Below are 17,248 nucleotides of genomic sequence, written 5' to 3'. Positions count from 1 at the left end.
CTGCCTCTGCCTCCCAAGTGCTGGGATTAAAGGCGTGCGCCACCAACGCCAGCTTCTCCTTATTCTTAATACGTACTTAATTTTATGTGTTTTTCCTCAGTGTGTGTGTGTGTGTGTGTGTGTGTGTGTGTGTGTGTGTGTGTGTGTGTGTATGTATGTATGTCAGGCAGTGAAACCCTCTTTACACCTGTGTAGTCAGGAAATGCAACCCTCTTTTGTTTCCTAAGGTTATTTTTAAAGTAACTGGAAAACACTGAACTAAAGCAGTCAGAGGTAACAAAGTATTTTTAACATCCCCCCCACCCAAAGCACCTGTATTTAAAAGAATGCTTCCTTGCTTCCTTTAAAACTGTATCCTTTGGATCTGAGAAGAGCTTTGAATTAAGGAAACTAGGTACTATTAGGCAGTTAACAAGAGTAAAACAAAATAGCAATTGTATTACTGTTAAGTAGCCATGTAGTGGATACCGTTTCCCTGGCCATTAGTTTATTTGAAACCAAAACCACTTCAAATCTGTTTTAATTAACATATTGCAAGTATTTGAATGTTTTGATTTGCTTTTGTGTCAAGGTGGGGTTGGGTAGGGATGTAGGGTGGTGGTAAATCTGCTAGAATACCTTAATCCAATCCTACCATCAGCCACAAAAATGACTCAGAATTTGAGAAGTTTGGTGAAATTTTGTTCTTTAGAATATTTCAGAACATTTGAATGCTTAAGTAATGCTGAAGTCTACATATTTTTATTTGCAATTTTCTGTTACAGGAGATGAGTACGATGTATGTGCTATTTGTTTGGAGGAATATGAGGATGGAGATAAGCTAAGGATCCTTCCCTGTTCCCATGGTATGAGTAAATCACATACTGCCTTGAGTTTATAATTTGATTTTGAGTTCTGTATCAAGGGAGAAGACACCGAAATACAAAACTAATGGACAGATGTGATTCTAAAAATGTACTAACCTTTTATGTGTGTACACAAAGTATACAAATCACACTAAATGAACACTGCAAGAACTTAAAAGTAACAGTATCTTAATACTGTAGTGTTAGGCATGACTGATTCAACAGGAATGTCTGGATTTACTTTCCATATTTCAGTATCATCCTTTTGTGTTGTGATAAATAGAAAATATTGCATAAAAATACCAAATTTCAGCAACTGTTAATACTGAGATCATATACCTCTTCATAAAAAGCGTCTTATGCCCTGACGAACCAAATCAAGTATTGAATTTGAAAATTAGTGCTTTGGTTAACAGAATTGTTGTACTGAAGATGTATATTTTGCTTCAACAGCTTATCACTGCAAGTGTGTAGATCCCTGGCTAACTAAAACCAAAAAAACCTGTCCAGTCTGCAAACAAAAAGTTGTTCCTTCCCAAGGTGATTCGGACTCTGACACAGACAGCAGTCAGGAAGAAAATGAAGTGTCAGAGCATACCCCTTTACTCCCACCTTCAGCTTCTGTCAGGACCCAGTCATTTGGGTCTTTGTCAGAATCCCACTCACATCAGAACATGACAGAGTCTTCAGACTACGAGGAAGATGACAATGAGACCGACAGCAGTGATGCAGACAATGAAATTACTGAACACAGTGTTGTGGTCCAGCTGCAGCCCAATGGTGAACAGGATTACAACATAGCAAATACTGTGTGACTTTCAGGTGGTTGGTTTATTTCCCTTTAAAATGTTTATTTAGGTATATGATTTGGTTTTTCTGCTCTCTTAGAGGTTTCTGTAGAAATAACTTATTTTTTAATTTTCTAGTGTAATCACGTTCCTGAAATAGGCTATTTGATCTATGACACTTATCTCCAATAGTATACATCCATTTCACTAACAAGTAACACACTGGTGCTGTACTTCAGGCATCAAATTAGCTCTCTGGGAATGATGAAATGTAGCCAAGACACTTTTAAAATCCTCAATATAGCTTGAAATGAAGACCTAGATCACAATATGCCAATGTCTTCCACACGAAGTCTGCTATGGTCATCTAGCATGAGCTAAAACAACTTCCACTTCCATAAAGTTGCCTAGAACTGTTGGGTTGGTACGTATCTGCTCTGATATTCCCTCTCATGAGTAGTGAGGGACAACGGGGAATTTAGGATTTTTCCTCCTAGAACCACAGAGAAACTAAAAGATGTCATTTTCTTTCCTATTCCCAAATATTTTTTCCTCATAAGAAATGTCTAGTGTAGACTTCAAATATTTCATTTTAGGGTTTTTAAAACAGTATAGTGTTATGAGTTTGATTCCACAGGAACATCTCTGTACCTTACTTTTCCATATTTCAGTATCCTTTTGTGTTGCAATAAAAAAATGCTGCATAAAAATACCAAATTTCAGCAACTGTTAATACTGAAATCATATACCTCTTCATAAAGAGCATCTTATGCTAGTTAGCCCTGCTGAACCATGTGCAGAGGAAATCGTTCATGTATTGGGTTTGAAAATAAGTGCTTTTGCTTAACAGAACTAATGTATTGAGGCAATGTATTATGAAAAGCTAAATTGTATAACACTGTAACTATGAAAATATACTTAAATATAATCAAAATGCTAAGACTTTTTATATGGCCTTGTATGATGGGAGCTTCAATGTTAATAAATGTTTTCCATTTTAAAAGCCACAAAGTATTTGTTCTGATGGACTCTTACCACATTATCTTTATATGTAGGGTGCTCTAAAGGAAAATGATAGAGACCATACATCACCTTAAGATTTTATACAAGGTTACTTACTAACTACTCACAAGCTTTTAGGCCCATCTACCTGTAGTTAACACTACAGCCAAAATCATCCCCTAAATTAGGGTACTCTGTTGTAAATTGTGGCACATCCTTTATAGTAGATTATCTAGTGACATGGGAAAGTGAATAAAATCATGTTATAGAATAAGTATATCAGGTGTATGAACCTTTCATTATTGTTTTAAAATGCTGTATTTTAAGAGAAATGTAACACTAGGAAAAGACATTTTAATTTTTGAATTTTCTTTAAAAAATTTTATGCCTTTTTTGTTTTCATTTGTTCGTTTTGAGACAGGGTTTTCTCTGTGTAGCACTTGCTGTCCAGGAATTCTCTCTGTAAACCAGGCTGTCCTCAATCTCAGAGAGCCTCTTGTCTTTGCCTCTGGAGTGCTGGGATTAAAGGTGTATGCTACCACCACCACCACCCTTTAAAAAATAGATTATTTACTGTAGTATAAAAGCACATGATACTGATACAAAAATATACATAGATGAACAGAATACAACAGAGGACCCAGATATAAGGCTACATAATTACAGCCACCTGATTTTTGATTTGAGAAAGATGCCACAAATACACACTGGAGAAAGGACAGCATCTTCAACAAATGGGCTGAGAAAACTGGGTATCCACATACAGAAGAATGAAATTTGAATTTTATCTCTCTCCCTGCACAAAAATCAATTCCAAATATAGTGAAGCCTTGAGAGTTAAACCTGGAATTCTGAACTACTAGAGGATAAAGTTCGGAGTAAACTAGATATAGGATTAAGTTATGAGTGTCTGTAGCAGACTCCAGTTGCTCAGGAAATAAGGCCAACAGAAGACACTGTTAATCAAGTGAAGTGGCAGTCTAAGGAATGGAAGAAAATCTTTGCCAGAAATCTGATAGAGAATTGTTGTATATATTCTATATACAGAATTTAAAGAGCTAAAAATAAAAACCAGAAACAACCTGATTAAAACAGTGGTCTAGGGAACTGAACAGAGAGTCATCAAGAAACACAAATAGTTAATAAGTACTTTAAGTGTTCATTCAACATCTTATTCAAAGTCAGAACAGCTATTATCAAGAGCAAATGATGCCAAATGCTGGCAGTGTTGTGGGAAAGGAAAACTTATGTACTGTTGGTGGGAGTGTAAAATGGGTGCAGCCACTATGAAGATCAGTGTCAGTGTATCAAAGACCTAAAAATAGAATTGTGCCATATGACCCAGCTGGACACATACTCAAAGGATTCCATACCCTCCAGCAGAGGTACTTGTAGGTCCATGTTCATTGCAGTTCTGTTTATAACATAGAGGAAATGGAACCAGCTTAGATGTCAATGAATGAAGAATTGATAATGAAAATGTAATATACACACGAACTTTATTCAGTGGTAAAGAATAAAATAAACTTTCAGAAAAAAAAATGGATGGATCTGAGAACTATTATCCAGGTCCAGAAAGATGAACACTGTGGGTTCTCCCTTGTATGAAGATTCTAATTAGGAATTTAGAACAGCATGCTTAATATTGAGCCTTGGTAAAGGCCAGAAAGAGGTAGAGAGGTGTAGGGCTGTGTGTGTGTGTGTGTGTGTGTGTGTATGAAAGAGGAGGATTGGCCACAATGAGCATGAAAGTTAAGTGGGGTTACTAGGGATAAGAAGGTCTGAGCAGGGAGAGGGCATGGGGGAATAAGGAGGTCTGAGCAGGGAGAGGACATGGGGGAACAGGGAAGAGGAAGGTGGCACACAGGGAAGGGTAACCCAAACTAAGGACATATAGAAAACCCATATGGGTACTAGTTTTATGAGGTCATTTTAAAAAAAAGAAGAAAGTTTGGTCAAAGGTATCCTCTATGAATGGATAATGTTCCTCCAAAAGCTATTAAGATTATTAAGTAAAAATCTCAGTGCCACATATGGGATACCTCTCCTCTGAGTTTGACTGGGGGCAGGGGAGGGAGCTCAAACATTTCAAGGTCATTGATATTGATCCTGGTTGCCTACATGAACCTGATTAAGACCATTGCTGGAGATATCACACACTCTGGTCATAAGACAGAGAGAATCGGGCTGGAGCTGATTTGGAAGATTCTTCCCTACTGCAAGAATGTGCTATGCAGGCTGCTGGGGAAGAAAAGTCATTAATGGTGTTACTCAGCTATAAATCCTGAGTGCATAATGACCTACCAGGCAAGATGTGCCAACCTATGAAATAGCGCCCTGACTGTTTGGGGCATACCAACTGCTGGTTTGAGGCCTACTGTACAAGAGGGAAATTGTGCCTAGTTCTGTAAACCTGGTCAGGAGCCCATGGCTAGGGAGGTCACAGATCCTATTGTTTTACTACATTGTGGTCATGTTGTCAAACTGGCTTATAAAGACTCTTGTTCATAGCTATATATTAGTGCTGCTCCCAGCCTTCACCAGAGAAGCTTAGAGCAGAGGACAGAGGTTAACGTAGAAACTCATTAAATGCCAAAATGCTAAGAATAAGTGATAGTGGTGTGTGCGCTCAGTCCCAAATGGAACAGCCAGTGCCACCTCCTTCAAGGGTCACAGAACATCATGAAAGAGAGGGTAGAAAGACTGTTAAAAGCCCGAGGATGGACAGAGTCAAAGCAAAAAGATGACTTGTGGACATGGCATAGCCGTCACACTCATGAACTCACAGCGACTCTGGTTTATCTGCACAGGACTGGTCCAGCAACATTTTACTGTGGACCAGGGAGGGGACCTATTGAAGCCCCATGCCTCCCTGAAGGACTACTGGCAATCAACAGTGTTGGAGAAGGTATAATTTTCTCCAGTGGTGTAAACACTAATAAGTTGCCCTTGCTCTAGTAAGTAACCTCCCACTTGCTTGAGCAAGAAACTAAACTCAAAAGAGGGAGACGTATGAAGGTAGGGAGGGTCTTATTAAGACGGGTTCCAGTGGAGGAGGGGAATGGGTCTCGAGAACAACTAAAATCCATTATATAAATGTATGAAACTGTCAAAATCCTTAAAAAATACAGAAAGCTAGCAGGGCATGGCACATACCTTTAGTCCCAGCACTGGGAGGTAGAGGCAGGCTGCCAGACAGGACTTCATATGCGAACTCTCAAAATAAGTTTGACTATGAAAAATTAGATTTGGTTTCAAATTTTGAGATCTCTATTAAAAATATTTGTACTCAAAGTACAAATTTATATACAAAATATTCTGGTAGTTGGAAAGTTTATTCATAGATGATAGGATGTGTTGACTTTTAGATGGAGGTGAACCATCCAGAACTCTGCAGGCACACCAGCTGTTGGTAGCTTGACAGACACTACTAACAGTGACACATTAAGGTTGAGCCACTATGATTTTCTAGTAATCCCTTTGAACTACTACTGGACAGTAACTATACCAGAGCTTTGGTCTCCTTGTGGAGGACTGTACCCAAAATGCAATCCCTCTGCCTTTTGCTAACTGACAGCACTAAGTGTCACAGCTAACCTAGAAGACATAGTTTCAGGAGCAGCTTAAATATTCAAACCTTTAGCATTTTAAATTAGGTTTTATAGCAGTTCTTCTACTGACACTTTTACTAGAAATAAATTAAATATTATGGAAAATGCTACCCAAATTAGATTAAATTCCAATACTTATGTGATTTTTTTCAAAATATATTTCCTCATTCAATAAATTATTGTCATAAAATTGACCTTAGAAATTTTAGAATATGTAAGAAAAACACAGGAAGTCATAATCTTATTACAGAGCAATGGCAACACCTTAATTTCTTATAAATTTTTTATGGATATGAAAATACAAAATGTTATTTGTTTTTGAGAAAGTGAAAGATTCAGCTCAACAAACACCAGATAACAATGTCATTCTCCTAACCCTTTAAGTTAAAGCAGAGGCCTGAGAAACACTTTACCATGGTAATTAGGTAGAAGTTAAAATATGACACTATTTTCTGAATCTACGTTTTTCTTTTCCATGTGCAGAGTGTTTTGCTTGCAGGGAGGTCAGGAGAGGGTGTTGGATCCCTTGATACTGGAGTTATGGCCGTTGTAAGCCTCCGTGTATTGCTGGGACATGAATGCAGGTCCTCTGGAAGTGTTCCTAACTGTTGACCCATTTCTCTAGATCCAGGCCCTAACTTTAACCTAAGATCAGGAAGATTACCTAATACTGTCTACCAATGAATGATGCATAGTAAATAGCTGTTAAAATAATAAAAACATCACACCTCAAGTGGGGTATGTTAAAAAAAAGTTTAAAGTCACTATGTTTCTAGCTATGTGTAAGAAAGTGACTACCTTTAGTCATTAACGCATGGTTCAGAACAAGGACCTGGAGCCCTTACATATAAATTAGTAATTCTAGGTCACCTTTGAAAAACATTGGCTAGGGCTGGCATTTGTTTTCAATATTTACTTAAAATCTGCAATTTTATGGTTATAGCTATTAAGTTTTTTCAATATGGCACAAAATAAAATAGTATCCACTTTCTATTAAAGGGTCTACTTTAAAATTCTAATACTAAACATAAAACACTGGGAATCAAGACAGTCACCAAGGATAACTGTTCCTGGACTTTCTGCCTTCAAAGTTCAAGTGTAAACTATACATACATACTATGCAGCATGCCTATCTAGACCATTCAGCATCCACAACTGTTCTGTCCAAGGACATACTCATTCTTATTGCCGAGCTCTACAAGTTTTCCAGTTTTGGTTATTGTTAAGTGTTATGGGCATTTTGATAAGCAACTCTGTATAGCTCCATTTCTTTATGTAACAAAATGGGCATTTGCATACACGCACACACCCCACCCCATATACATTTCCGTAAGTATATTTTCTATTCAAATCGAGAACAGGATTGTCGAAGCAATGACTTAATCTTTTACTATTTCAGTGTGACAATCACCCTCTACCACACATTCAACATACACTGTGACTTACTGGTTGGTAATCAAGGGCTTCATTATTTGGTTTACTACAATTAGTATGTGAATGATTGCTCAAAAATCTCAAGTCATCACTTTATCACTAAATTTTCATTTGCTCACCCTTTATTCTTGACAAAGACTGATACCACATTTTAACTTTTGTAATTTCTAGGATATTTTTATGTACCAAAGTAGAGTCAGATTTTATCTTCTATTTATTTTACATCTTATATGTAAGTTATATTCAAAATTCATGCCTAACAACTTGTCAAAGAAAAATTCATCATTTACAGTATACCTTAAGTATGGAACAGATTAACTCCTGTTTCCTAACTTACTCTTTCTCAAGGGTAGGATGCAGGTCAGTTGATAGAAACCACACTGACTTATTTCTAAACACTGATTATCCAGGCTATGTAATCTCCATGTCTAGGGCAGAACCCTGGAGTCCCCACTTTCACTCAGAACCCTAGCTGCCCACTTTCACTCAGAACAACTGGAGCATTACTGCTGAGTAATGATTTGTCTCAATAGTCTTGAACTTTAATATTTACCTAACTAAGAAACTCTAGCATTAAAATACTTAGCTGTGGTCAACATGTTACCCTGAAATCCAGAAAATGTGAAAGTTTCAATTCACTTTAAGTGCTGCCCAAGGAATGGCTTCTGCTTTTATGAGACTCACGGGCTGATAGCAGACTGCCAATCTAAAGTCACTGACAGTTCAATCCAGAAGAACCCTCAATAATGGATACCACAGAAACTCTTCTTGCTGCCGGGGCCTCTAAGTGCTTATGAGACTGAGTTCACATCAAGAGATCAACCTAACACATTTATTTCCTAGCAGGTTGTTTTCTTCATGTAAGTTTGAGGACGATCATGTAATGAATGACCAAAAGCCACGTTTAGTACAGCAAAGCTTAATGAAAAGAAAGCTATAGATACTTATATATGCTTACAGATGAGTCTGGCCCATTTCTTACATTCTCTTTTGTCAGCTATAACCAGGTGCAATGACACACGCCACCACTATGAAGGCTTAGGCAGGAGTATTTTGAGTTTAAGCCTCCCACCCTATCCCACCCTCAAATTAATACTAACAGTAAAGCTAACAACTTAGAATTTATAATAAAAACAAGAGTCTATAAAGTATTTGGTTGGAATAAATTTATTTCATCTGTCTGTAAACAAGGTGTTTAATAGTTATGGCATTTTTTTAAATGCATATTAAATCAGATGAGTTAGACTGTATCCCAGATGTAACAAAGTGCAGGGAAAGAAATGGACAAATCAGCAACAAGATTTGTTTTTAAATCTGTACATTATCCACAATGCCCAAACAATAGAAGCAAATACTAGAATGTCCCTAAAGAAGTGCCATTCGAAAGAAAATCCATCTCACAATAGCAACAGTTCATTTTAACAATAGTATGGCACAGAATACATATGAAAAAAATACATCACAAGACAGCCAAGTCCACAATAATGCAACTTCATATAAAAACCTAAGCTGCAAATAAAAATTGGTCCTATGAAAAATAAACTGGACACACTCCAGATGGTTATGTTGGGATACCTAATATCCATAATGGCAGCCTTTTACAATTTTACTCAAGAATAGAGCTGGTGTGCAAAGAAAAGACAAGAAGTCTGAGCTACTGCAATGACAGAATGTCCCTGGGAATTTGATCAGTATGGTTACTGTAGTAAGGTCATGGGAGGAAGTGCCTTTGCTCTTGACAGTTGCACTCTTCATATCCTACAGACACTACAAATAGTCTGTCTCAAGTGCAATCATAGTATTAAAAGCAAATCACTGCAGCTTTCAATAGCTCATCAACAAAGGAGGTATTAATTAGGTTAAATAAACCAGGCACTACACAAAAGAGAATGGAAGCAAACCAAATACCTCATGTTCAAAGGGAGGGGATGAAAAAAGAGTGAAGTAAAGATGCATGCACTTTTTCCTCCCAACCATGCGCTACAAAAGGAAGACTAAATGAGCCAAGTAAATGCTCAAAGTGCTGAAAAGACATTGATCAAATTAGAGATTGTACAACTGGCACCTTGCTTAATATTAACTTATTTTAGTAATCAGTATCCCATTAATTGCTAAGACAAAGTGATGCCCAACTCGGCATGCCCCCTTCCCCAATTTCAAGATATCATGCAAATCATTATTGTGCTGCAATTATGATGCCAGATAAAGGTTGGTTACACACACTGGTTAACATACAAATGACCCTTTGGGAATTGTGACATTAGAAAACAGTTAAAGGAAAACTAGCTACCATCTACAATCTGGTAGCACTGTGACGGTAATTGGGGTGGTGATGAAGACAGTTGGTAGGTAGATGGGAGAGGCTGCTTACACCTCAGACCTCCTCAGGTATAAAGCAAGTTCATACGCTTTCTTGTTAAGTGTGCCTCCGTGGACACCTTCCTTTCCCATGACTATAACCAATGCTGGAGTACACAAGGAAACAAAACAAAAGTGAACACAATTACTTAAGGGGAAGGAGCAGAAAGAAAGACACCTTTCCCCACCAACAGAGGGATACAAAGGAGACACAGGTTCATATCCCATCACCCTGCATTGCTAATAAAATTTCCAGAATTAAGACTTAAGCTTACAGCTAGGAAAATTTAAGAGCAATTTTCCCCTAATACTTAACAGTCTGCCTAGCAGCTAGAACCCAGAGTCTCTCAAGTATTTTGCCATTGAGTATGCCTTCTTATTCAATCCGCCTCCATGGACCCCTTCTTTTCCCATTACAAAGACCAAGACTGAAAGAAAAAGGAGAAAAGTGTTTCAAAAGAAGTGTTAATCAAGAAAATCACATAAGTTTAAGTAGACAGAGCCCCAATTAATAAGTTAACGTTAAGTTAGTTTTCCATGAACTGTGAAGCACTGAAATCTGGAATGGAGCTTTCAGGCTAATATATACTAAAATCAGAGCACACTATTGGGTGCATCTGGAAAACCCCACCAAGCAGAGAAGTTCCATAAAGGGATCTTTCTAAGAGCTAGGAGAAAAGTGATCGTTTACCCTGCATTCCAGGAAAAATTAGTCTGGGTGATACAGTATTTCTCTCCCAAAATAGACTTGAAAAACTTCAATATTTTCCATTTACAAATTTTCCCCAAATCTAGCATGCTTGATAAATGTGCTTGATAAATGTTTTATGAGTATGACCATAAATATAACTAAACATATCTATTACTTCCAGAGAAAAATGAAAAACAAATTTTAAGCAGAAATTCCACTGCTAGTCAGAAAATGCTACATTAAGGGTATTTGTCTTATGCTGATGCTTCCCTTTGCTAGACATTTTCTAAAAAGATAGAAATTGCTTACTATTTCTAGCACCTAATTCTGTACTGTACTTCAAAGGTCTATCTCAAATATATGTACAGGTATGTGACAAATGTTATACTCACTGCCACTAGATGTCAGCAGTGTTCTATGGTATAAAATTTCATTTGGCTTCATATGTGTTGATGCTTTTTTAAAAAAATGTGTATGGGTGTTTTTTTGATATGCATGCAGATCTCTATACTGTGTGACCTGGTGTCCTTGAAGGCCAGAAGAGGGCATCAGAGCCCCTGGGACAGTAGTTACAGACAGTTGTGAGCTGCTGTGTGGTTACAGGAAATAGAATCCCAGTCCTATAGAAGACAGGTCATTGCTATTAATCACTGAGCTGTATCTCCAATCCTTCAGCTGATGCATTAAGAAAAAAAAAAAAACCTTATATAACTGGAAGCAGCTAAAACTTAAGATTTGTCTGTTTTAAAATCATCTTGTTTTACAGAAACCTATAAGCAAATCACACCTGAATCAGATGCCCACAGGGAGTTGATAAAACCACAACATTAAATTATAACTCACTGTAGGCTCATCTATCTGTAGAGCTGTTCTATGTGCCAACTTTGCCAAATGAAGCAGTTATACAAGTTAATACATTTAAATACATTCATGTATCAGTGAGCTGTCAGAGTAAACTTCAATTTTAAAAGTTCTTTTTGAAATATTAGATTTTTTTTCTGCCAGGTTGAAACTAGAATTTTTATATCAAGTCTGGAGATTAGTACCATAGTTTGTGGGTCAAGTATGTAAACTGCATGTAGTTACCTACTTTTCAAATTGAAATCTTTAGAAGTAGTTCAGTAAATGGAGAATGTACTCCAAAACCCTCATTTAACTATTTCTCTCTTCTTCAGAAATGTTCCTGGCAGAAGAACTAACCAATGTGATTTTTAATGATGAGCAGTGAATTTATTTCAAATCTAAGCAAACTTGAAAGATCCACAAGACTCATTAGAGACAAAATAACGAGGTGTCTTGAACAGTTTAGCATCATATATACCACAGTATTATGACACTGGGTTGTTTAAGGGGCAACTTTTCATTTTCATTTACTAAAGCTGAAGATGAAGAGTTGACATTAATAATTTAGAGTAAGTCAGGGTGAAAGAGGTGAGGCTTCGAGTGTAAAAACTGTAAAGTAGACAGACTGAAAGCAGTACCTCCCCTTCAGTGCTGAGCAGTTCACAAAAACACCTTCATAGACATTATGAACTAGTTTTTAATTCAGACCATTAAAGAAACTCAAGTGTAATATGGCATGCAACTTTTAGGCACACACACACAAAATAAGAAAGAGCTCACTTACCTCTACCAGCTCTGCCAACAGCAACATTGTATGTTGGCTCCCCACCTTGACTCTTTGTCCGGATATCCATTGTGCAGTCACCATCAACGTATAGACTATCTCTGATCACTGAACACTTCTTTGCACCAAGAGTCAAACCGTTGGTAAAGAAACCTTCCCGGTCTTTTCCTACAATCATATCTATTTCTACTGGCTGGCCACCCAAAACAAAGAAAAAAAAATTGCAGTTAATTCCTTTCAGAGTTTGATACAAGGAACAGTGCTGATGTAAAATCAAGATAACATTTTCTGTTATTGCCTATTCCTACATGATTACACGCTTAACACATTAGTCTGCCTTTGCATTTTAACAGTGAGTTCTGCTAACTAAAAGCTAGTGCAATACCAACCATACAAAGAGTCTCCCTAAATAGTTGGCAGTTGACACTAGGTACAAACTGAAAACGAGTTATTTATAAACTATATCACGTCAGGTGGTGCCTGAAGGTGCTTATGTAATTGTAAAGATTCAGCTATAAGCTCTTCCAACAGCTTGCCTATCATATTCAGCCACATTAGTCATGTTGCAACAAATTTAAAGTTGCAAAAGTCTCCCCAGATAAACCTGCTCACTTCTCTCCTTAGAGCAGCTTGAAATATCCTTGGTAGCATGAATCTCAATCACCAGACTGGCGGACATTTCCAAATTCGTATTTCCCTCCTATTTTCTAGCCACTACTCCTTTCTCTCCAACTTGCCTTGCCCTTTCATTCAGTAATCAGCTTTCTTTCTGTCTCCAGCACTACCGTCGGCGATAGTAAAATTATAGAGAAAATGGAGGGGCACTGGTAAAGAAAGTGAGGTAGCCACCAGAACCGGAAAAGAGAAAACGTGCATTCTAACATTCCATGAATAAGAAGGAAGGCGTCGCCCCCATCAGAACTGCAAAGTCATAGCAGGCCCCAGCCATTTCCAAGCACACTCCCGCAATCTTCTTAGCCAGACAGCGGGAACTCACACACAAAGACAAGACTGCAGGAAAAAAAAAGTTGATCACCGAATGTCAATTCCATATAGGAATTGTAGTCTCCCACACCGGGACAGAAGATCCTAAGGCACTCCTATCAAGGGCTGAATCTACACTAATATGTTAAACCATGTCAAGTAGTAAAATGCTGAGTACCTGTGATATGAAACATGAATTTTGCTGTGTGATAGGAAGAGAGTGGGAGTGTGGGGCTACGAAATTAAGGGAATGGTCTTGTACTTGATACTGGAGTCAACATTTTAAAGAGCCTTACGTAGAAATGGGCATAACAATAAGCAGTACTGGAGGCTGATTGACGAATATCTCCCAAATGTGTGGCAACCAAGTCAAAAGCCATCAAGACACCCGAATATGAAGCAAGGTGAAGCATAAATCCGTATTAGTTCTTTTACTACCATCACTAAAGAGGGAGTGACTTGGAGAAGTGTCACCCCTCCCGCGACTTCCAGATAATTTTTTTTTCTTTTAACCACCCTAAAACCATCCTCTTTTTAGGGCTAGGTTGCGTAACTGGGGATAACGGTATATCGATGAATCTCTATAGGTGGAGAAGAGAAATCAATGGCAGTTCGCCATCTTGGAGGAAAAAAAAAAACTATAGAGCCACAGATGAAGTAGATTCACGATTCCACATACGTGGTCCGCGTACCCTTCTTGCCAGCCCAGGAGGCCTGGGTACAGGCAAGCCTACGCAAAGTCACTCTATTAATTCTAGGGACCTGGCCACCGCTGCCTCCCACAGCCCGCGCTCACCGCCGAGTCGGGGCTAGCCGGCCGCCCAGGACCCCCGCCCACACCCGGGGACCCGCACTGCAGCCCACGGGCCTCCCGGAACGCCGAGGGGCCTCTCGGGGAGACGTCCCCTCCTCCACCCCGGCAGTCGCAAGCCGGGGCGCCGCCGGGGCTAAGAGTCCGGCCGCCCCGCCCCCGCGCGGCCTCGGGCAGCATCCCCAGTCTCAGCGGCCCACATCCAGGGACTCGGCCGCATCCATCCCCTCCCCGAGCCGGCAGCATCCCTTGCTCAAGCCCCGGCCGCATCCGTCCCCTTCCTCGCGGGCGGCGTCCCCTCCTCGGAGGCCCGCCGCACACCTGCAGGCTCGGCGCCCCAGGGCCTCACCGTGATGCTCTGGAAGACGCCCCCGGCCGTGGCTGCCCAGACGTATTTGGCGTCGCAGTAGCCGACAATGGCGGCCTCCTGGCAGCAGCCATCGCACATCAGGTTATCCACGTAGCTCTGCCAACCGGCCATCTTCGAGCCCTTCGCACTGCAGCGGGGACGGCAGGAGCAAAGGCGCAGCGGCGGCGGCGGCGGCGGCGGCGGAGGCGGGGCGGGGGCGGGGAGGAGGCGGCTCTGCGCAGGCACCGACCGCCCCTCTCCGGGAACTGCGGCGGGCGGGGACAGGACCCGCAGCGGGGACGCGGCGGGCGGCCGCGGCCGCGAGGCTCAGGAGCCGGCGGCGGCGGCGGCGGCGGAACGATGCGGGCAGCGGGGCTGGCGACGGCTGACTGTCAATGCGGCTCCCTCCGTTCTCCGGGGCCAGCGGGACGTGAGCGCGCGTGCGTGCGATCCTTCCGCAGCGCGGCCGGCCGGCGAGGGTCTCGGGAAGGGCGGGGGAGCTGAGGCGGGGGCGCGGATGGATACCGCCGGGGACAATCACGGCTGACACGTGCGACAGGAGAGCGGACTAGCCGCTGGCGCTGGCTGGGGCGCGGCTCCGGGGCTTCAGGCCAGGCGAGGCAGCATGAGTGGGTGCCGTGGGGTGCCCCTGGAGCTCCGCACGCGGGTCCACCGTGCGCCCTCCTCCAGCGCTGGCTCTGGATGCGGTATTGACAGCCGCGGTGTCTGGTGGCTGGGTTGCCCTGGTTACGGATGCGGCGGGGTTTACTCTTTGTGGTTGGTGGGAGCGGCCAGTGAGAGTTGCCCATGCTTGGGCAGGAACCTCGGAGAAGATCTCTGCCAGCTGCTCCGCAGCATGCAACTGAAATCAGAGCCGCGGCAGGGGAGCGCGCTCCGTGTTCTTTGTTGCCTCCTTGGGTACCAGGAGTCTGGGGTTCTGTGGAACCTTTGCCCTGAACCCAGTGTTGCTAATCATGCCAGGGCCTCGATCATCCAGAAATTCTAAATGAAACAGACCTGCGTGCACTTGGTAACTGGAAAAGATTCTGTGCGTTGCATACGTCGCTGAAAATACACAGTATCCAAGCTAGGGAAGGTTCTAGAGCAGTGGTTCTCAACCTTCCTGAAGCTGTGACCTTTCAATACAGTTCCTCATGTTGTGGTGACCCCAACCATAAAATTGTTTTCCTTGTTATTTCAGAACTGTGATTTTGCTACTGTTATGCAACCCCAAAGGGGTCATGACCCATAAGTTGAGCACCACTGTCCTAACAGTGAGAAATCATTTCAGAATCCAAATCTGAGAAAGACTTGTATTTAACAGGGTGGAAGATAGTTGAGTCTCTGAACTTCCTCCTACATCTTTATTAGCTTTAGGCGTTGGGTCTAAACCCAGAATAGATGTTCTCCAACAACAAACCTGAGTGACCAGCTTTAAACCACAAACCTGACCTGCCTATTAAGGGAAAGAAAGCCCCCAAACCTTGCACACTATTGTCAATTTAAAGTGTGGAGTACGCTGATAATTTTATAATAACATTGCTGAACTTTTATCTCCCCCCCACCCTACTTTTAAGGATAAAAGTAATGTCTTAGTATTCTGTTGCTGTGAAGAGACACCATGACCACACCAACTCTTATAAAAGAAAACATTTAATTGGGACTTGCTTACATTTTCAGTTTAGTTCGTTATCATCGTAGTGTGGAGTATGGTGGCATGGAAGCTGACATGGTGCTGGAAAAGTAGCTGAGAGTTTTACATCTGGTCCTGGCTTGGGATTTTGAAACTTCAAAGCCAATGACACATTTTCTCCAACAAGGCCACACCTCCTAAGCCTTCTCAAGTAGTGTCACTCCCAGATGACTAACCATTCACTTAGATGAGCTTATGGGGGCCATTCTCATTCAAACCAGCACGAGTAGGATTAGGACTGTGGAAGTCAGTGTAGGACAAACTATAGATTAGGCAGCTGTCAGGCTGAGACTTTTAACTTATGTTGAGAAAATAGACAATTCTGTTCCTCATAAAGAAATCCTTCCATTTCTGCAATGTGTCCCCACCTGATTCAATTGCCCTTTGCTCCTTCCTAATTGCCACTCTGCCTTTTTTGTAGTCTCAACCATTTTAATTATTATTTATTAACTTTTATTATCATCTTAAAAATTAGAGATGGGAGGGGGAGACCTGGAGAGATGACTCAGTGGTTAGGAACACTGGGTGTTTCTCTAGAAGTCCCAGGTTCAACTCCTGCAGCCACATGGCAGCTTACAACTGTCTGTAACTCCAGTTTCAGGTGATCCATGGTACGTACACACACACACACACACACACACGCACGCACGCACGCACGCACGCACGCACGCACGCACGCACGCACGCACGCACGCACGCACACTTTCGCAGGCAAAATACCCATACATATAAAATAAATCCTTTAAAAAATTTAAGGTGGGATGGGGTGTGGTATCACATGTCTTTAATCACAGCACAGACAGACCTAGGAGGAACATTTAAATTTGAAGCCATGTCTGCATAGTATGTTACAGGTTAGCCAGGGCTACATAGGGGGCCCCTTCAAGTTAATGGTGGCTATAGTTTATCAGTAACATGGATATGCTCACTTTTTGAAAATTCATAAAGTGATAATGTTTAGTGTTCATCTTCTTTATGTGTATTATAATCCAGTAAATTTAAACATTTAATAAGAGAAAAGATCATGATAACTTATAGAAATATGAAAACGATGT

The 17,248-nt window shown here is 40.9% G+C and overlaps 2 protein-coding genes across 7 annotated transcripts in view; one reads left to right on the top strand and one right to left on the bottom strand.

The window, feature by feature from the left end:
- Rnf13 (ring finger protein 13) overlaps window positions 1-2,644 on the top strand; it is a 100,119-nt gene extending 97,475 nt beyond the window's left edge. For all 5 annotated transcript variants that reach the window (XM_027391647.2, XM_035451819.1, XM_027391646.2 and 2 more), the window contains 2 exons: window positions 765-845; window positions 1,299-2,644. In XM_027391647.2, the coding sequence (XP_027247448.1) occupies window positions 765-845; window positions 1,299-1,660 (443 nt within the window). In that variant the 3' untranslated portion in view covers window positions 1,661-2,644. The remainder of the gene's footprint in view (window positions 1-764; window positions 846-1,298) is intronic.
- A 6,185-nt stretch (window positions 2,645-8,829) lies between these two features.
- Window positions 8,830-14,710, bottom strand: Pfn2 (profilin 2). Of its 2 annotated transcripts, none has more exons than XM_027391650.2 (3): window positions 14,501-14,710; window positions 12,357-12,549; window positions 8,830-10,466 (listed from the first exon to the last, which is right to left on the bottom strand). In XM_027391650.2, exons 1-3 carry the CDS (start codon window positions 14,630-14,632, stop codon window positions 10,369-10,371), a joined length of 423 nt encoding a protein of 140 aa, XP_027247451.1. In that variant the 5' UTR covers window positions 14,633-14,710; the 3' UTR covers window positions 8,830-10,368. The 2 variants fall into 2 exon arrangements, with proteins under 2 accessions (XP_027247451.1, XP_027247450.1); XM_027391649.2 differs by having other exon boundaries at window positions 8,830-10,145; window positions 14,501-14,705.
- Window positions 14,711-17,248: the final 2,538 nt, after the last annotated feature.

This window comes from Cricetulus griseus (assembly GCF_003668045.3).
Source record: "Cricetulus griseus strain 17A/GY chromosome 1 unlocalized genomic scaffold, alternate assembly CriGri-PICRH-1.0 chr1_0, whole genome shotgun sequence".
NCBI classification, from domain to species: domain Eukaryota; kingdom Metazoa; phylum Chordata; class Mammalia; order Rodentia; family Cricetidae; genus Cricetulus; species Cricetulus griseus.
The sequence above is the reverse complement of the archived record's forward strand: the minus strand, read 5'-3'. Positions and strand labels throughout refer to the sequence as shown.

What these genes read in the sequence shown, in the direction of transcription:
- Pfn2 (XM_027391650.2), bottom strand. Translation starts at nt 14,632, where the DNA reads ATGGCCGGTTGGCAGAGCTACGTGGATAACCTGATGTGCGATGGCTGC. An exon ending in GCGTCTTCCAGAGCATCACG is followed by an intron (nt 12,550 to 14,500) that starts GTGAGGCCCTGG and finishes TTGGGTGGCCAG; the next exon opens with CCAGTAGAAATAGATATGAT. An exon ending in TGTTGGCAGAGCTGGTAGAG is followed by an intron (nt 10,467 to 12,356) that starts GTAAGTGAGCTC and finishes TTTTTCTTTCAG; the next exon opens with TCTTGGTCTTTGTAATGGGA.